The sequence below is a fragment of the Trachemys scripta genome, chromosome 6, assembly GCF_013100865.1.
Source record: "Trachemys scripta elegans isolate TJP31775 chromosome 6, CAS_Tse_1.0, whole genome shotgun sequence".
NCBI lineage: Eukaryota > Metazoa > Chordata > Testudines > Emydidae > Trachemys > Trachemys scripta.
In genome coordinates, this window is record NC_048303.1 from 75,993,369 (window position 1) to 76,013,362 (window position 19,994).

Here is a 19,994-nt window from a genome sequence, read left to right on the forward strand (position 1 = left end):
GAGCAATTCCTGGAGGTGGTGAGCACTCTATACTCTCATTGAGGGGTTTGTTCAGCATCTTGCAGGTTTGAGTAATATGTGATTCATATATATATGAAAAACCAAAAAAAAGTGTAGCATTTATTTATTATTACTTGATTGTTTATCTGACTTCCATCTTTTCCTTGTGATTTTGTTGTCAGTTTCACCATCCCAGACTGGGTAAACAATAATATTTATTAAAACATGCTAACTGTGATATTATGTGCGTGTTAGTAGGATGTTCCATGTGTTAAAGATACAGTCCTTTTCCAAGTAAGTCTATGTTCATCTTTTTGCTATCAGCATAGGATCCAGTTCAACTCTCTGTGTACAAGCATCGTCCTTGTATGCAGTGGAACATGTCTATTCTCACAGCCAAGATCAGAACATGTACCCTTTTCACAGTGCATTCAACCATCACTGGTCCAAGATCAGTCTTGATTTTGCCATTATTCAAATCATTTCTGTGAGAATCTTATCTGAAATATAGATCTTTCTCATTTGCCTAGCTCTCCTCTGCTGGTGTGCACACACCACTGTGTATCATGCTGACCAATATTATCTAATTGTTTTCTTGTACTCCCCATTCTTTCTGTATCCTTGTCTTATACTTAGCTTGTAAACTACTTAAGGCAGGGACTGTCTTTTGTTCTGTGTTTGTACAGCTCCTAGCACAGTGGGGTTCTAGTCCATGACTAGGTCTGCTAGCTTCTACAGTAATACAAATAATAAACAATAAGAATATTGAATTCTATCAGTAGGAGGAAGTATGGTCTAGTGAATAGGGCATTGGACTTTGGACTCCGGAGACCTGGGCTCCATTCCTGATATAGACTTCCGGTGTGACCTTGTTCAATCTCTTATTCTAATCTGTGCCTTAGTTCCCCATCTGTAAAATGAGGGTGATATTTCACTACCTCAAAGAGGTATTGTGAGGCTAAAATCCATTAATGACTGTGTAGTACTCAGACATAGTAAGGGGAGCTATTAAAAATAGATAGATGAAGAATTCTGGGATACAGTTTTTATGAGAGATGCTGTGCAAAAGACAGTTGTTTCACATTATACACTATTGTGGTTTTTTATAAGTGAAGTTGCGTCTTATTAAATTGTGGGACTCATAGCACTAAATACTTTGTCTCTAGAGCCATTCTGTGAACAAGTGCGGTCTGCACTTTTGGACAATACTCAACCAATTGCGTCTTCATTCTGATTGGGAACATTTCTGCTCCTCTAGTCTTCAGTCTTTTCTGAGCTAAAGATGTTAGTTGTTTTAATGTGTGTGTCTGTTCTGTGGTATAGACAGATAACCACTAGTATGTAAACTGAGCCCATCTAACACAATTTCACTTGTGACACTGGTCTAGGGTGACCAGATAGCAAGTGTGAAAAATTGGGACAGGATCTGGGGGGTAGTATGTGCCTATATAAGACAAAGCCTCAGATATCGGGACTATCCCTATAAAATCAGGACATCTAGTCACCCTACACAGATCTCCAGAGGTGAAACTGTAGTGCATTTGCTCACTCAGTGCCATCTAACCCGTTCACATTTAATTTCTGATTTTGAATTCTATTAAGCAGAGCCTTGTATTCCTACTACAAGGCTGTCACCATGTGTCTTGCTGTTAAATGCCTGCTATCCTACATAATCCGGTTTGGGGCCAGATTCTAACTTGGTGTAACCAATGGAGTTTCACCAAGGAAGAATTTGTCTCCCTATGTTTATACTTTGAATATTACTTTGACATAATATAAATCATGTTTTTGTTTACAGGTCATTTATTTGAAAGGATGATTATTAATTTGAACTGGTTTGTGTGCTTCCCGGTTGTACTGTTACACCACTGGATGGAGACAACATTATCCTTGAATCTTGAAGATCCAAATGTGTGTAGCCACTGGGAGAGGTAATGTTTCTATTAGCATCATAGACCTGATATATTCTTAGTTGCTTCTGATTATATTTATTATTTATTTTATACAGGGCATTTCACATGCTTTAAAGTGTTTTATAAAATAATGAACTATGGACCGGATCCTGCAGTTACTACAAGGGGAAAAATGAAAAATTGGGCCATGTATATGTAAAGGGACCATCTCGCTTTACATTAGAATGCAGTCATCTCTGGGGTAGGATGCAGCATCCATTATAAGGACACCAATAACACTACACAACCCATACAGGGACAGAAGTTAATAAGAATACCTTATCCAATTAACTCAGCAGGGGAATTTGCATATTCAGAATATAATTAGGCATACTGGAATTGGGCCAAGTGTGATTAGGGTGCTTCTTTACTTTTCAGCTTTCCCTGAATCTATATTAAGACTTGTTGGCTTAATTTTTTGATGAGATTCAGAAATTTAAAATGTACGTCTATAAATTCATCAATCTAGTTAGTCTGTTGCTTTCATGATTTCATGATAATTGCCAGTAGAATGTTCACATTGGGTAAGACAAGATTAAACAATAAGCATTTGTTTTCCCTTCTTTTTATGTATAAAGATTATAATAATGAAACCATGCCTCATGGTCTCATTATCATTATTTAATAATGCCTACAACTGATCAGCTAGTCAGTAAGCCAGGCTGACTGTTAGTTTGAGGACATCTCTGGGTTATTCTTCCGACATCAGAAGTAAATTGTATTATATATTTAAGTGTTGAGAGTTTTGGTGAGCATTAGTAGACACACATGCCTTATGATGATAGTTCTACACTTTATGGGCCATTGATCAAAAATGGCCTCTAAGGGCCTGATCCAACAAATACTCTGAGATTCATGTGGAACATTTCAACTCTCTGGCCTTAAATTCTCACATGCAAGTTAGAATATGCAAAATCTTGTATTTGCTGATATATATCAAGTAGTTAGCTGAATAAATACCCAGTTTCTGAATGCCAAGCACAAAGCCAGAAGCTTGTCTGATATTACTTTATGTCCTATATGGTGTGGGATGAGGAGGGGTTGCGGGGTGCTGTCTTTAGCTCTAGGGATGATTTTGAAGGAAGCTACAAGATAAATGTAAACAAAAAGAAAAGAATGATCTATTGCAAGATTTCTTTAAGATAAATAATCAAAGCCTGCAGAAAACAAAAATGTAACAAATCTGCCTAGTGTTTCTAAATGTCAACTTTCATTCATCCTTCCATTTTCTGGGGCTTAGCGAGGGGGTAGATGTATACAAGCACAAACTGAAAATTGCCATAGCATTTATATTCCCATTCAGAACAGACAGCAGGTACATAAGTATAAAAGAGTAACCACCAGCTACCAGCTTATTACTGCTTGTGTCATTGGCATTCCTATACACTTTGAGTAAGAAGCCCGCCCAATAATAAAACCCTCATTACATGTGAACTGAGATCATAGTAGGAATGAACAGAGCTGGCCCTGTGTAAAGTAAGAAGTGCAGAGCCCCAGGGAAGTTGAGGTAACCCCCATAACATTTGGTTGGACAGAATTTGACAGCTGGATGGATTAGAGTTGTTTGTCTTTAGGAGGATGCAGGAACCAGCAGGGAGTGGGTTCTGGGCACTTGGAAAAGTTAGATCCCCAGTGTCCCCTCTCAAGGTAAGTGGTCAAAACAGGAAGGGGAGATTGTAGGTGCTGTCTTGGAATAGACACTGACTGATCAGGGACACCAAATGTGTGGGGCTCTATTTGGCCGCACCTTGGCACATGTTTGTGGCCAGCCCAGGGAATTAGCACCACAGAAGAAAATGTACCCTTCACTCTCATACGTTATAATCCCATTACTCAGTGAAAAGTTGATTTATTGCCAGCACAAACAGTCTGGTTAAGAGTTTTCTAAGATTCAATTATTCTTTTCTCCTCTGAAATGTAGATGGATTCCACTTGCTCCAATGGCTTCTCTGCAGGCTTTGAGTACCAAACCATGTATACTTTCCCACTAGGTTGCACCTGTAGTTTGGCAGGAAACAAAACTAACACTTTAAAATTGTATTTCTTGAAAGCCATTTTAAAAAAATGTGTTTATCTTTAATGTCCCGTACTTTCTAAGCCTCGTTCAGAATACACTTTATCTCCTAAATCTGTTACATGAAATAATTGTTCTACACACTGTCAGCAATTATCATCCAACATATTTCTAAGATTCCTGTCATTTTAGTATCTAAGTATACCATAACTTTAGGTATTCTCTTAATCATCCCTCTAAGTCTTTCCATTCACAGTATTCAAAGCGGATTTCAGGTACAGTTTTTTCAGACATTTCTCTAAAAGTCCTAGCAGATTTTCTGCTGTATTATTCCCTCCTGGAGAGGAGAAGGCAGTGAGAAAGGAACCTAGATTTGGTGTTCTTTGTAGAAAGTAACAAATCTGCAATTATTGGTTAGGATGAGGATCTTCCCACACTGATAATCACTGCTAAGGGCGGTGTTGGCTTGGGGTTGGATGTGTTCCACTTTCCTGGAAGTACTTGCAATGCCTATTCCATAGTTCAGTTTAGTGAGGCAGGGAGCTCATCCTTCTTTTTCCTCCCTGTTCCAAAATACCATCATGACAAGAGAATCTTCCATTTAGTGAATCCTGTCCTTTTTTAGCTGTGTTCCATTTTGGAGTTGTCGTCCCTGATGGTTAGGCACCCAGGGAAGAACTTGCCACTCCATTTTACATCTACTTCTGGTAAAACAGTAGAGAAAGCATTGAGTGTGCTAAGTGCTTCCTTGATGCCATTTCCTAAATTTTCATACATAGTAGTTTGAGCCTGACAGTCACAGACTCTACCCTTAGGAAGGGGACAGTCTTAGTTGACAGTGTAATGTGTAGAGCTGTTTCTTAGGGAGGCTCAAGGAACTTCTCTTCTGCAGGTCTGCATTTGTGAAGGCAAACTTGGATGGAAAAGGACTGTCAAGTTCATAGTCTTATATTGTTAAATACCGATATAGATATTTCTAGGGGTTATTGGCTCTCCCCCAAAGACCTGTGTGTAGTCATCAATTCTAGCTACAGCTAATCTACTGGGATTGATCTTTCTTTGTAAAAAGATTAATACTATGAGCATATACTTGCTCAGTAATCTGTTTTCTTTCTCTTTAGTTATTCAGTTACAGTTCAAGAATCATATCCACATCCTTTTGATCAAATTTACTACACCAGCTGTACTGACATACTGAACTGGTTTAAATGCACACGACACAGGTAATTTATAATTATCAATATTTTCAAATTGTTCATTTATTGTAGTAATGTATGAAAGGTATATATTTAGAGTGTTAAAAACTGACTGTTGTGTACAACATACATCAACAATAGTGAATAAACTGTCTAGCAGTTACAGTTCAGCTCATCTGGAAAATGTTTGTCTAAATCAGTCAATAGTATATGCGTTTATAGCATTTGTCCCTGTCAAGATCATAGAGTCTGTCAACCCATCATGTATGGGTATGTATCTAATAGGTGGTGACCAGGTTAAAAAAGATTTGTATGATATACCAAAAAATGATACCCCTCAGCTCCTATAAGAAGTAACTGGAGGGAGGTGTAAAATGAGGCATATGACTTGCTGCCCTCTTTGGAGAAAGGGAACATTGCCTTCAGGGGGAAAAAAAGGCTTGTTCAGGGAAATCTCTTTCTTACACATAGTAACAAAATAAGGAAAGAATGAGTGACTCAGAACTGGCCTCGGCAGCTGTAAAGTATTCTTCCTCTTCTGCCCAATATGATACACCCATTAGTTATGGTGGTGTTGGGTAACTACTCCTTGAGCATACCACATAAAATAGTTTAATATTGACAATACGAAATACAAGTGATACAGAGTTCATGGAGATGTTGTACTGACAACATGTGTCTTCTATGTTGCCATTTAGATGTGTGCTGTTCATTGTTCAGTGTTCATATTCGGTCAGGTTTTGTGAGGGTATGAGTATTGTTTCCTTAAATCTGTAGTCAGAAGCCAGGCAGGAGAGAGCTTGGGAAGGTTCTAGGCTGGAACTCTACAGTGAAGAAAGAAAGTGTAGAGAGAGAGGCTGTAGGGATAAAGCTATATTCCTTATTCTAATAAGGTTGCTTGTTTAGTGTTAGAAAAAAAAAGCAACTCTTTCTGTGATTCTTTACCATTGTCACATTGACACAATTTGTGTTTCTTTTGTTGTGTTAGTACTTCTGTTCACATGGGGCATGATCCTGCAAGGTGCTGAATGCCTCACGCTTGTGAAATTCTGTGTGCCCTCATTTTTCACAAAAGTTAGCACTTTTCAGGATCTGAGCCCACAGAGCTGTCCTCTCTTCCTCTTCACTCTGCAGTATGGCTCTGGCTCTGAGACCCTGAGTAAACCTTTTGCAGGGTAATTTCCAGAACTATTGCCTTTGGAAGTTGGAACCTATAATGATCTTATAGGCTGGCCAATTTGTGTTATGCCTATTGGCTTAAATGTAGGCTAATAACCAGAATGCTTAATCTTTTTTACTGGCCCCTGAAAAATAAGGTTTATGATGGTAATACTGGCAGATTTCCAGAATGGAACATTGATATTGTTAAATTTATCAACCAATAAAGCCAAATCTTTGTTTTTGTTTCTCTTGTATTATGTATCAACCCAAGATATTCCTAAATATGCTAAATTAAATATTGTTTTATTTCAAAGCTATTATAATAAATTTAACATCCATTTATTTTTCATTAGAATCAGTTACCGTACTGCCTACAGGCATGGAGAAAAAACAATGTACAGACGGAAATCTCAGTGCTGTCCTGGATTTTATGAAAGCAGGGAAATGTGTGTCCGTAAGTTCAACTTTGTATTGCTTTGAAATTCCATGTGTTTATCAAAATGCTGGGTCTTTGGAGGTAGACTTGTGGAACTTGAATTACCAGGGGCTCAATTATCCCATCAGTTGTGCACATGCAACTCTCTTTGAAGTCAATTGGTGTTGTGCATATGCAGATGACAGGATAATTGGACCTCAGATGTATAAGTAGATACATTTGACATGATTTTCACTAATGATCAGCTGGCATGTTGCACCTCATACAGTACAAGTGTCTGTGTCCTTTCCAACACAATACATAAATACTTAATACTAGACCAGTGTTTTTCAAACTGAGGGTCGCGACCTAGTACTGGGTCGCAGAATGTAAGACGCTGGGTTGCAGCAGCTCTGGTCAGTACCGCTGACTGGGCCATTAAAAATCCCGGGGGTGGTGCTGCCCAGATAAGGCAGGCTAGTCCCTACCTGTTCTGACATCACGCTGCACCCTGGAAGCGGCCAGCAGCAGTTCTGGCTCTTAGGCTGGGGGGCTATGGGGCTCCGCATGCTGCCCCCGCCCTAAACACCGGCTCACCAACCAAAGGAAGCTGGGGTGGGGGCGGTACCTGCGGATGAGAGCCATGCAGAGTTGCTCGTGCACCTCTACCTAGGAGCCTACCTGCTGCTGGCTGTTTCCGGGAGTTTTTCACAATTCTTACAGCATCTTATCTTCCATTGCTGTCCTGCTTTCAGGAGGAGCTTGGCACCTCACTATTTATTGCCCTAAAGTAGTAACAATTACAACATATGTTATTTCATGGCTGGCTTTTTGAAGGGTTATAGTCCTGGGTGAAACTTCTTCCCTTGGTAACAGTTAGATTCTCAGGAGCATACTTTTTGTCCACTGTTGCCACCAGGAAATGGGATTTTGGAAATGGAAATGAGAGAAAGCATCAGTACTGTGTATGGTTCAGTTTTCCTGGCACAGAATACTGTGCTATTTGGTTAGGGATATAGCTCATGAACACTCGCTAGGTCTATAATTGATTCTTACTTGGCAAATTACTATTGACTTTTACTACTAGGACCTTTATTATTCAAATATAAAAATAACTTTCTATCTAACAACTATCTATCTATCCTATATGAGCAATATTTTCCATAGGATTATCAGTCTGAAATCAACAAGATGAAATTCCATAAAGACAAGTGGAAATTACTACACTTAAGAAGGAAAAATCAAATGCACAACTACAAAATGGGGAATAACTGGCTAGGCAGTAGTGCTGCTGAAAAGGCCCTGGGGGTTATAATGCTTCACAAACTGTATGAGCCAACAATATGAAGCAGTTGTGAAAAATGTCATTCTGGGGTATATTAACAGGAGTGTCAGATGAAAGAAACGGGAGGTATTTGTTCTGCTGTACTCAGCACTGGTGAGGCCTCAGCTGGAGTACAGTGTTCAGTTTTGGGTGCCCCACTTTAAGAAAGATGTGGACAAATTGGAGAGCATCCAGAGAAGAGCAACAAAAATGATAAAAGATTTAGAAAACCTGACCTATAAGGAAAGGTTAAAAAAAACTGGGCATGTTTAATCTAGGGAAAGAAAGGTGAGGGAGAACCTGATAATAGTCTTCAAATATGTTAAGGACTGTTATAAGGAGTATGGTGATGAAATTTTCTCCATGTCTATTGAAGGTAGGTCAAGAAGTAATCCGGGGGGGGCATGGATCAGCATTCACGTCACACTCCCCATCAGAACCCGGCCTGGGCAGGCTAATGATCCAACCAGCTGACCAAATTTGGTGATGAATCCTGGTCATGTGTCACCTGAGGCACTTTGCGCATATACTAACAAGAAGTAATCAACTTAATCTGCAGCAATAGAGATTTAGGTTGGATATTAGGGGAAAATTCCTAACTGTAAGATAGTTAACCACTGAAATACGTTAATGTTGTGGGATGTGGCTTCCCTGTAGCACCCTTCCCCCCTCCCCCCCCCGCTGGCCAAGTGTGGCACTGCCTCAGTTTCCATTCCTGAGATGGATCTCCTCCGCTCTCTACACACAGGTCGGTGCTGGAGATGTGGCTTAGGTCCCTTTCAGACCTACATTTCTCTGATTCTATGACCTGCTTTGAACACCATGTTCCATAAAATGCCATGCTTCTTAAAATTAGATTCCAAACCCATTGCCAGGGATGTATTTGGAAAAATCTGCCCAGCAAATATCTGTAGCCATTCTAACTGTCAAATTGACAAACTTATTGAGTTTATGAAGGAAAACTTGCTAAATTCTTAGATTATTCTATAACGCCATTGTCATCTGAATGAAATAGTGCCAACTTTTTGTTTTGGAAAGTATGGATAATGCCCTTGCAAGTGAGACAACCCGATCAGCAAAACTTAGGTGACCTAGCATAAACCACTATTTACTCTATATAGTCTTTTTGGCCACCACAGCCAAAACATATTTCAATTTTTTAGAGGGAAACCAGAATCCATTGCTGTGGAGTGCAGGTTCATCCCTGGAAACATATCTGTAAAGCACTGTGAAAAAGCCTTTGTCAGCATCCTTTGCTAGTGGTGGATTTAATTTGCCCACAAATTAGACCCTTATACTTTCAAAAATAAAAACAGTTTTTACTTTAGGCAGAGAATGAGAGAAGACCCCACACATGACAGATGCCAATCATATTGCTTGATGCATAATTAGATGGCACTCACTGTGTTCTTTAAGATCAAATCACTCATTATCACTGCAGCAGTAGGACTAACTTAAAGTTATACATTCTGTCAAGCAGGGTGGGAATGGAGATTATCTGAGTAAAGATATATTTTTGTTCTAGTTTAAAGGAGATGTGAAATCTAAATAACTCCCCCCAAAAATTAGGGGGGAGAGAAAGAATCAATCCATTCATTTAAATGAGACGAATTGCAGAATAAGTAAGGGTGCCAGAACTGGACCTTTAATTGTACTCTGGCTAAAGTACCAGTGGGCTAAATACCAGAGCCCACTCACCTCTATTACTTCTGTGGAGATGAGCTTCATTTTGGATGTCCAATACTGCAGGTAACAAGAAAACATAAAATCATCACTGATAAAGTTTGCAGATGACAAAAGAACAGGGGGAGTGGTCACTGATCTGGATTGCTTGGTATGCTGGGCACAAGCAAACAATGTGCATTTTAATACAGCTAAATGTAAATGTATACATCTAGGAACAAGAATGTAGGCCATGCCTATAGGATGGGGGGCTCTATCCTGAGAAGCAGTGACTCTGAAAAAGATTTGGGAATCAAGGTGGATAATGAGCTGAACACAAGCTCCTAGTGCGACGCTATGGCCAAAGGGGCTAATGCAATCTTTGGATGCATAAACAGGGGAATCTTGAGTAGAGAGGTTATTTTACCTCTGTAATTGACACTGATGTGACCACTGCTGGAATACTATGTCCAGGTCTGGTGTCCACAATTCAGGAAGGATGTTGCTAAATTGAAGAGGGTTGAGAGAAGCACCACAAGAATGATTAAAGGATTAGAAAACATGGCTTATAGTGATAGACAAAGAGTGATAGACAATCTATTTAGCTTAACAAAGAGACGGCTTGGGGTGTCTGAATAGAGTCTATAAATACCTATTTTTAAGAAAGGGGGAAAAAAGTGATCCGCGTAACTACAGGCCTGTTAGTTTGACATCTGTAGTATGCAAGATCTTGGAAAAAAATTTGAAAGAGAAAGTAGTTAAGGACATTGAGGTCAATGGTAATTGGGTAACTGGATGTCTGGTGGGTGAGTCTTGCCCACATGCTCAGGGTTTAGCTGATCACCATATTTGGGGTTGGGAAGGAATTTTCCTCCAGGGCAGATTGGCAGAGGCCCTGGGGGTTTTTCGCCTTCCTCTGCATCATGGGGCACGAGTCACTTGCTGGAGGATTCTCTGCACCTTGAAGCCTTTAAAGCATGATTTGAGGACTTCAATAGCTCAGACATAGGTTAAGGGTTTGATTCAAGAGTGGGTGGGTGAGATTCTGTGGCCTGTTTTGTGCAGGAGGTCAGACTAGAAGATGATCATAATGGTCCCTTCTGACCTTAAAGTCTATGAGTCTATGAATAAGTATTTGATAATGGGCTCTTCAGTCCAGCAGAGAAAAATATAACATGATCCAATGTCTGGAATTTGAAGCTAGATAAATTTAGGCTGGAAATAAGAAGTAAATTTTTTAACAGTAAGAATAATTAATTATCAGAACGATTTACTATCGGTTGTAGTGGATTCTCCATCACTGGCAATTTTTACATCGAGATTGGATATTTTTGTAAAAGATATGCTCTAGCCTAGGAATTAATTTGTGGACGTTCTGTGGACTATGGTATAAAGGAGGTCAGACTGGATGATCACAGTAGTCCCTTCTGGCCTTCATATCTGTGAATCTATGAAAAACTTATTGCAGTTGAGCCCCACAGAAGTTCAGAAGAGCTTTCCACCATCTCTCTGCAGACCCTGCCTCCTTCCTTTTCTCCTCACAGGGACTTTGGAGTCTTTTCCCCCAGTGACTACAGTAACTTCCAGGGAGCTGTCTGTGCAGGGGATAGCGGATTCTGGGGATCAGAATTCTGTTTGGCTCCACTCCCACCAACACCACGTGCTTTTGGAAGTGGCTTAGGGAGGTTGTAAAGGATGAGCCCTTCCTCCTCCTCACTTCTTTTGCCTTAGAAGGGTCATTCTCAGTTGCAGTGTCCTTTCTGGGCTGATGGCTCCATTTAGCAGTTATCTGGTACTGTATCTCCTTGCTCCTGTCAGTTGTGGGTCAGCAAGGAGAACCTGCTTCCCCATTTCTCCCCATGCTGGGACATTCCTCCCAACATCATTCCCCAGTGATCCCATTGTCATACACAGCAACGGAGGGCAGGTTCATGAACTCTGCCTGTGAAAGAGGGAATGGGGATGGGGACTTAGGATTTGTTCTGTGGTGGCCATTACAGGGACACATGCAATATCCACTAACTGCTCTTTGGGCACAGAGTCTGGCCCAGAGGTAAAACTGGGCTATAGCTTGGATCAATTCCTGTAGGGCAGTGGAGTCATGATTTAGCCATTCAACTTCAAATGTAGTTTTGCCAAGTATGGTCTTGGGGATTTGGCCCTTTATAAATATATTTCTCTCTGGAGTTTTGCGAATAACCAATTTTTCAGTTCAGTGGCAGAACCAAAACATTGAAGAAAAGAAGAAGTGCTTGTGGTTGTGATTGTTTTGGGTTGACCCAAAATTAACATTTTTTCAAAAGTTTCAGCAAACTGAAAAGTAAAAAAAAAAAAAAATCATTTCAGGATGAACAATGCATTTTATTTGACCTGAAATGAAACATTTTGTTTTCAAGGGCTTTTTTACCTATAATTTTTTAAAAAATGAAGTAAAATTCAAAATGAGAAGTCATTTTCAATTGAAAAATCTAAATATTTCATTTCAAATATGTAAAAACATACTTTGACTTTTTAAAAATTTTATTTATTTATTTATTTTCCAGCTGAAATAATTTGGCAGATTCACAGTTCAGTATATCCAAATCTGCAATTTTCGTTGGAAAAAAAAATTAATCTGAAAATTTTCACCTAGCCCTACTCCTGAGCAATATAGGTTTAATTCATTTCAAAGTATTTGACAAAGTTCTTCAAAAAATTGTGCATTCCTTGTATTAAAGATCAAACCCTCTTTCTCATTTCAAGATTTACTGTCGTGAATTCTTCAGCATCTTCTTTTGACATCAGATAATTCTCTGCACAGCTGTTTAAACACAGTCCACAATGGCTTATGATTAAGAAATTTCATATCACTTTCTTAGTTACTGTGCGGATTCATAAAATGCCATTCAGAAATTTTGATTCACCTGATTATGTTTCACAGCTGACAGGCCTGGTGCACAAGTAAAGGTGTAAGGTTAATAAGTTCCAACACTCAAGTGTAATACTTTAAGTAGATGGTGGAATTGAAGAGAAGTCTAAATTTGCACCACAGGTGGTGTACTGTAGCACATTAATGTAAAAAGAGGTTTCTGGATTGCAATCTTCTCTCTAAATGTTATACTGTCTGTCTGTACCCCCGTGATAACAGACAAGTATCAATTAGAGGCCTTGTACGGGTGGTAGGACTAATGTGGTTAGTGTCTGAAAATCGCAAGTTGATCTGAAACTGTATTATATTCACTAAACATGGTTTAATTCCCTTGGTATGATCTCCCCTCACCATGATACGATCCTGTGAAATGTCTGAAAATGTGTGTGTAGAGTTTGCCACCACCAGTTGCAATAGTATGATAATAAAAATGGCTATGTTCTATGCAGATAACACTTTTTACATTTTAATATGCAGTACTGAGCTTACTCAGCAATGTGTTCTCATTTGAAAAATACTCTCATTTGAAAAATACTCTCATTTTTTCATATAAATGGTTGTTTTGGCATTGGTTGATTTGGCAGTGCTGAATGTGCTTTCTGCATGCTGCTTACTACTGTCAATGACTGCTTGTTGCTATTTGAACCAGATAGACTCAATGTTAAGTTACACCAATCCTTGTACATCAACATGTTAGCATCAGGTCTGAAAGTTCTTTAGTGACCCATAACGCAAACAGGACCTCTTTCCTTGATGCCATGCCTTGTTCAGCTTTTTCACTAGTCCAAGTCATATCCAACCCACAGCCCAGTGCAAGTCTTCTTGCATCTTTTCTGACACATTACACACCTCCACAGATAATATGTCCCTATTTGCACTTCCTTCCACTGGAGCAGATACTGTTGCTCTGTTTGGTGCCAGCTCTGAATTTAGCTTAGAGTTTTAAAATGCCAGAACTTGATGATGTGGTATTTTTTGCCTCACACAACATATGTTAAGGATGCTGGCTTGAGTTCAGATGCTGTGAGTCCAACAGTAACCACAGAAGATTTATGAGAAACAAATAATTATTTTTATGACTGTAAGCAGTTATGGATATATTAGTGTCCTGAGTATGGAAAGAAAAATTTATTGAATTAGATATATTTTTGGATTTAAGAAGCCTAAGAAATGTTTCATGTCTCTTCTTTCTTAGGCACACATAGGATGTGATCCTGCCTTTCTTATATTACTTAAATATTCTTCAACTTTAGTATAACCTCTTGAAAGTAAAGAATTACATGTGGATCTCCTTTTGTGTAGAATTTTGTAAATATGGTATTTTCATTTGATGTTTTAAATTATCTTTATTATTGCTTCCAAAATATTTTAATAATCATGTTATATAATATCCTTTATATCAATGAACTTCATGCTGCATTCCTTGTACATAAGGAATGGCCAGAAGAGTCAGCAGGAGTTTTGGATGTGAAAAATTAGTTTAATTTCTTTCAAAATGGCAGTTGATCCAATGCCACCTCCCTGCAGTCTCTACTCATAGTGTAGGCAGTATGGTAGTCCTCAGCTGGTGGAATGGACTAAGGTTGCTTTTATTCTATACTACACTAGGAGCAGTGCTGGCTCTAGATTCAAGGAGCCACAACCGGCTTCTTTGTGCACTTCTGCTGTACCCATAAGGCATTGGGCACAACTGAGAATCTGGGCCAGAGTCTTTCACCTTTAGGTCACCCAAACCAGTTCTGGACTTTAGTGACTCAAAGTCTTTGCCATCTGATGGTTAATCTGTAATCTATGTGAAATGAGGCGGTGGTTTTAATTCAGTTCCTGATGGGTGTGTGTCCACTTAAAGAGGGCTCTTAATGGCATCCTTGTTAACAGCTTTAGTGGAGTTGCCAAAGAACTAATGGAGAGGGAAACTGAACTATGCTCACTGTTAGGGGAGGTCCTTTGAGATCCAGGACACATTGGTAGCTGTGTGGTGAAGCCTGAACTGCTATTGCACATGCTGTAGCTCCTCTATAGATAGATAAAGGATTTCAATCTGCAGGATTGGCAACTTGGCATATTTCACCAGCACTAAATTCACTTTATTTTTAAAACAACAGTTACTTTTCATGGGGGTTGTAAATCTCTAGCTTTATAAGTTTAAAACAGTCTAGTAAGTAGACTTCTCTGCAGTTACTGATAAAGGTATTACAGAGGTATTAAGTTATAAAGATATTATCTAGGTATTATTATTGAGGCTTGTATTAACACATATAAACTTTTGCATATGTTATTTCTATGTATTTCACAGTGTGCATAATGGGATATAATGAAAATGGGGCCAAGGCAGAACTATGTAGCCCCATTGCATAGAAATTTGGGTTTAGTATATGAGTAATCACCTGTTTATCCACACATGCACATAGTTCGGGCTTGCTGCTTTCACTATCACTGTGTAAACCCTATGGTTCATTGGGAAGTTTACAGCAGACTTGGCTGAGGAAACACTTGTAGCTATTCTAGTGTGTGAGGCAGCATTAATTTAGGGCAAGAGTCTTCAGTGATGTAGGTAGTGCATATCTAGTTATAAGACTAGTGGAAAAGTATGATGTATCATTTAATTTAATTATTTAGGAAATTAACACAAAAAACCCCAGTGTGATTGCTTTATATTTTCTGTTGGCTGGTGCTTTAAAAATATATTTTCTCAACCTAGATTTCTAATGAAGATCATTTTAATGCACCTCTGAAAAAGAGCTTACCAGCACAAAGCATCCAGAGAGAAAATTAGAAGCTGTGAAACCATGAAGTTTACAGTCTGGGGCTCAATAAACAAAACCTTTATTGGTTTATGAGGCACATATCTATCAGACTGATCTCTATGGGTTTTCATTTTTTTTTTTATCATACAAAGCTTAAGGATGACCACTCTGGCCTCTTATCCTTAATTAGAAAAAAATCAGTGGGAATGTTGAACATATTTTTATTCTTCAGTGCTAATTAACTTATGAGCTGAAGCATTTCCCACCCATTCAACAAAAGTCCAATTCATATGTAGCCTCCTTAAACCTCTTGCAAACACCAGCCGAGCCATTTCTCTTTTCCCTCCCTCAAAGATTCACTTCTCATTGGTATAAATGATCAGGTTTCTGTTGTGGATGTTTCTTTCAAATGGCAGACTTTGGAGATGTTACAGAGAGAATCATCATCCCATGTGTATCTTTTGGAAATTACTGTTGTTTGAATTTGTTGTTGAAAAATTCCCACAATATATGTCAAGTATCAGAGGGGTAGCCATGTTAGTCTGAATCTGTAAAAAGCAGATGCAAGTCTGAAGTCTTGTCCACATTTTGCACAAAAAACTCAACATTAGGGCTGGTCAAAATAAAAAGTTTCCCCCCAAATTTCCAATATGTGTGTGTGTGTGTGTGTGTGTAAAAATTAACTGACCTTCCTGGGGATGTACCTTCAGTGTATGTAGTTTTCTTTATTTGTTTTTCTTTGCTAGAGTGATTTCAAACTCTGAGAGGTGTGATCGGTCAGTCATTGTCTTAAATATTTATCACCCCTAACTCCTGCAGAGTAGCTGTAATGGGCAATTCTATGAGGTCAAGTATCAGAGGGGTAGCCCTGTTAGTCTGAATCTGTAAAAAGCAACAGAGGGTCCTGTGGCACCTTTAAGACTAACAGAAGTATTGGGAGCACAAGCTTTCATGGGTAAGAACCTCACTTCCTCAGATGCAAGTAGTGGAAATTTCTAGAGGCAGGTATAAATCAGTATGGAGATAACGAGGTTAGTTCAGTCAGGGAGGGTGAGGTGCTCTGCTAGCAGTTGAGGTGTAAACGCCAAGGATGGAGAAACTGCTTCTGTAGTTGGATAGCCATTCACAGTCTTTGTTTAATCCTGATCTGATGGTGTCAAATTTGCAAATGAACTGGAGCTCAGCAGTTTCTCTTTGGAGTCTGGTCCTGAAGTTTTTTTGCTGTAAGATGGCTACCTTTACATCAGGGAGGTTGAAGTGTTCTCCTACAGGTTTTTTTATATTGCCATTCCTGATATCTGACTTGTGTCCATTTATCCTCTTGCGTAGTGACTGTCCAGTTTGGCCAATGTACATAGCAGAGGGGCATTGCTGGCACATGATGGCATATATAACATTGGTGGACATGCAGGTGAATGAGCCTGCATTCTATGAGGCTTCTTTAGTTTCCTGGCCTAAGCATTAGATAATGTTACTGTTAGTTGGGACTAATTGACCTGTCTGCCACTGTGACTGACAGAAGCTCTTCCCCTCAGTCAGTATGGTGATGTCTTTGTCATGTTTGCAGTTTGGCCTTTTTGTCCAACAAAGATCTGCCTTCACCTCAATCCCTACTCTGGACATGTCTTCACAACAGCCCCGCTTCCCTCCCTATTCCAGTCTTTTCTGTTCTGCTTCCTCTCTGCTCTGGGTTCCCATAGCTTTCTTCTTGCTCTAGGTTTCCCTCCCTGTATCCCATGCTAATGGTATGTAGCTTTTTGTGTCCTTCTAGTGGCTAGACCACTGTTTCTGATTCTTCATCAATAATAATTTACACTGTGCTTTGCATCTTCAAAGAGCTTTGCAAACATTAACATTAATCCCATTATGTAGGTAAGCAAGTAACATGTATTTCAATTTTATAGGTGAGGAAATTGAAGCAAAAAGATTGTGATTTGCCCAAGATGACCTAGTGTAAATCTTATGCCCAGGATTAGAACACGCTGGCTCCCACTTCTGTGCTCCAAACACTAGAGCACATCTTGCACAAAAGACTCAACATTAGGGCTGGTCAAAATAAAAAGTTTCCCCCCCAAATTTCCAATTTCAAAAAAGGCCCTTGTTTGTTTAAAAAAAAAGTTTCAAATGAAAAATTTCAGCCAGCTCTACTCAGCACTGGCAATGATAATTGCAGGAGGAGTCAGCAAGTTTACATTTTGTATTAGTCTAGTGATCATGTTTGTTTCACTGTGCTGCTTCTGAGTCATACAGTCATTCATAAAGATCAATATTAAAGTACTGATGTGTTGTGATGTATTCTGTGTCATATAGAGAAAATCATGTTTTACTCACTGCTGCAGCAAAAACTGGCATGAGTTGTTCTCCAAAAGTTTAGAGTATCTTCTCATAGCTTATAAGCATGAAATGGTATTTGAGCAGCCTTAATGGAATTTATTTTGAGATTTTGAACTTAGAGAAGAAGTTGTATGGTTATAAAATACTTGTTAAGTCTGAAAAAATGACTCCCAGGCGAAGCTACCAAACATGAATTTACCAACAATTTTTCTTGTTTTTAAAAGATATTTGAGACAAAAATATAAAACAGCTGGATTGGTGAAAAGGCTATTGTGTGGTGTGTGTTTTTATTTTTGTGCAAGATGTTCTTATTTTTATTGATTTCTCTTTTTGACAGCTCACTGTGCTGATAAATGTGTCCATGGTCGTTGTATTGCTCCAAACACCTGTCAGTGTGAGCCTGGCTGGGGGGGACCCAATTGCTCTAGTGGTAAGTTTACACCTGCTGCTGCCTGTCTTGTGCTGTTTTTACTGTATTGTCCTTCTTTTGGGAAATTATCATAGTCCCTGTGCTTGATCTCCTGGTCACTGTTGGAGGAGCTTGCGCTGATTTACCAGAATGTGTCAGAACTCTGTGTGTGGTCTGATTTCTTTCATTTATTCCAAAGCAGTTGCAGCAAGTGCCAATATTAAAAAATGCTAATTAATTTAGCCCCATTGACAAGCCAGATTGGATAGGGTTCCATTGCTGGAGAAGGTAAAAATATTTGCTCTGATCAAGGTTCCCTCTAACTTTTGTTTTCTGAGTGCAAAAAGAATGACTGCCTAAGCTCAAGTTTAAACCTGATTAGTCTCTTCCGCTGCCTATTCCCTACCCCTTTTACTCTGTCCCTTCCCTCGTCTCATTTACCCTTTCATTCACTCATTTCCATTCCTTCCTCCTCCATTGACTCAGTATCCTTTTTTGTTCATTCCATATCCTACATTCATTATCACCTTCTCTCCATTTGGTTGATTTCTTTTCATTTCACTCTCCCTCACTGTTTTTCACTTACCAGCCACCTCTCTTCAACTTTCCTCTCCCTCACTTTTGCTGTCTGTGTGAATTGCTGTATCATAAAAAAATTAATTAGTGCATTGAAGGCACTGAAAGAACTTGGGACTTCAGTTGTTCTTCATTATGACTAGTTTCACTACATCTGGCCTGCCCCAGATATTCATGAACAACTGTTGTTGAGCCTTATTCATTTTTGCTGGCATGGAGAATTGCCAATTACTCTTGCCTGGCCCCTTGAACCAAAGGAGGGATTCACCCAAGACAGGGTGGTTTCCAGAAGAGCTCTGCCAGCTACTGCTGCTGAGTGGATACACTGTGTTTAGGGCATCTCGGCACCTTAGCCATGCCCCCTCCTCAACAAGCTCCACCCACATTTTGGACAGCACTGCCAGACTATAGGCCTCCAGCTGATGGGTGGTTGCAATTGCTTTCTCCTTTCACTGCTCTTTTCTTTTCTTGGGAGTCTTTCCTGTGGCCCTGTGACAATCGTTCTACAAATTATGTTAACAATCCCCAAAAATCATGAATCAAACTCCAAAAAATCATGATATTGACTTAAAAATCATGAGATCTTACAAATATTACTTTTGGGATTCCTTTTCTTTGCATTTTGTTGTAACCCCTTTGGGGTTTAGAGAGCATGGCCCCTTTAAATCTTTTTCCTGGGGGGAGGGAGGAGTGAGAAAAAAAGGAGGGAAACTCCAGGGGGGGCTCTGAAGCTGAGAGGGAGAGAGAGGGGCAGCCCGGAGAGGCCCTCACAAAGTGAAGCAGCAGAGAACCTGCCTGAAGCCTGGGAAGAACAGGGCTGATCAGGGACACCCCAGGACAGGAGCCAGGAGGAGCACTGTGCCAGGGATACACTGGCACCCAGTATCACGGCTGCCCAGAGCTGCATGGGGCTTTGAGTACTGGAGCTTGTGACTCTGCATTGGGAACAAGGAGAGAGGTTGCTAGATAGTGGTCACTCGGTGTGGCTTTGCAGAGAGCGGCAGAAGAGGGCACCGGAGGGGTTTGTTGGGGGAAAGTTCACTGGCACCGAAGACGACCAGGAGCACTCAAGACTCACCACTGAACTGGAACTTTGCTGAGGACTCCTGAACTCTGTGTGCAGACACATTGCTCAATGTCTGCCCTTCCAGACTGTGCTACCACTGGGCCCGTGGGGCCTTGGTTTGGATGCAGCCCTGTCTTACTGCTCCCCCTATATTTCCCCATGTTGTTTTTCTCCTCTCATCCCTCTGTAAATAAATATTTCCCTTTCTTATATCCATTGTACTTTTCCTG

The 19,994-nt window shown here is 39.7% G+C and overlaps 1 protein-coding gene across 1 annotated transcript in view; it reads left to right on the forward strand.

Moving 5' to 3' along the window:
* MEGF10 (multiple EGF like domains 10) overlaps positions 1-19,994 on the forward strand; it is a 144,507-nt gene that overhangs the window by 40,545 nt on the left and 83,968 nt on the right. Inside the window, exons 2-5 of the mRNA XM_034774364.1 lie at positions 1,799-1,931; positions 5,088-5,189; positions 6,677-6,777; positions 18,051-18,143. Coding sequence (XP_034630255.1) covers positions 1,816-1,931; positions 5,088-5,189; positions 6,677-6,777; positions 18,051-18,143 — 412 coding nt within the window. The 5' untranslated portion in view covers positions 1,799-1,815. The remainder of the gene's footprint in view (positions 1-1,798; positions 1,932-5,087; positions 5,190-6,676; positions 6,778-18,050; positions 18,144-19,994) is intronic.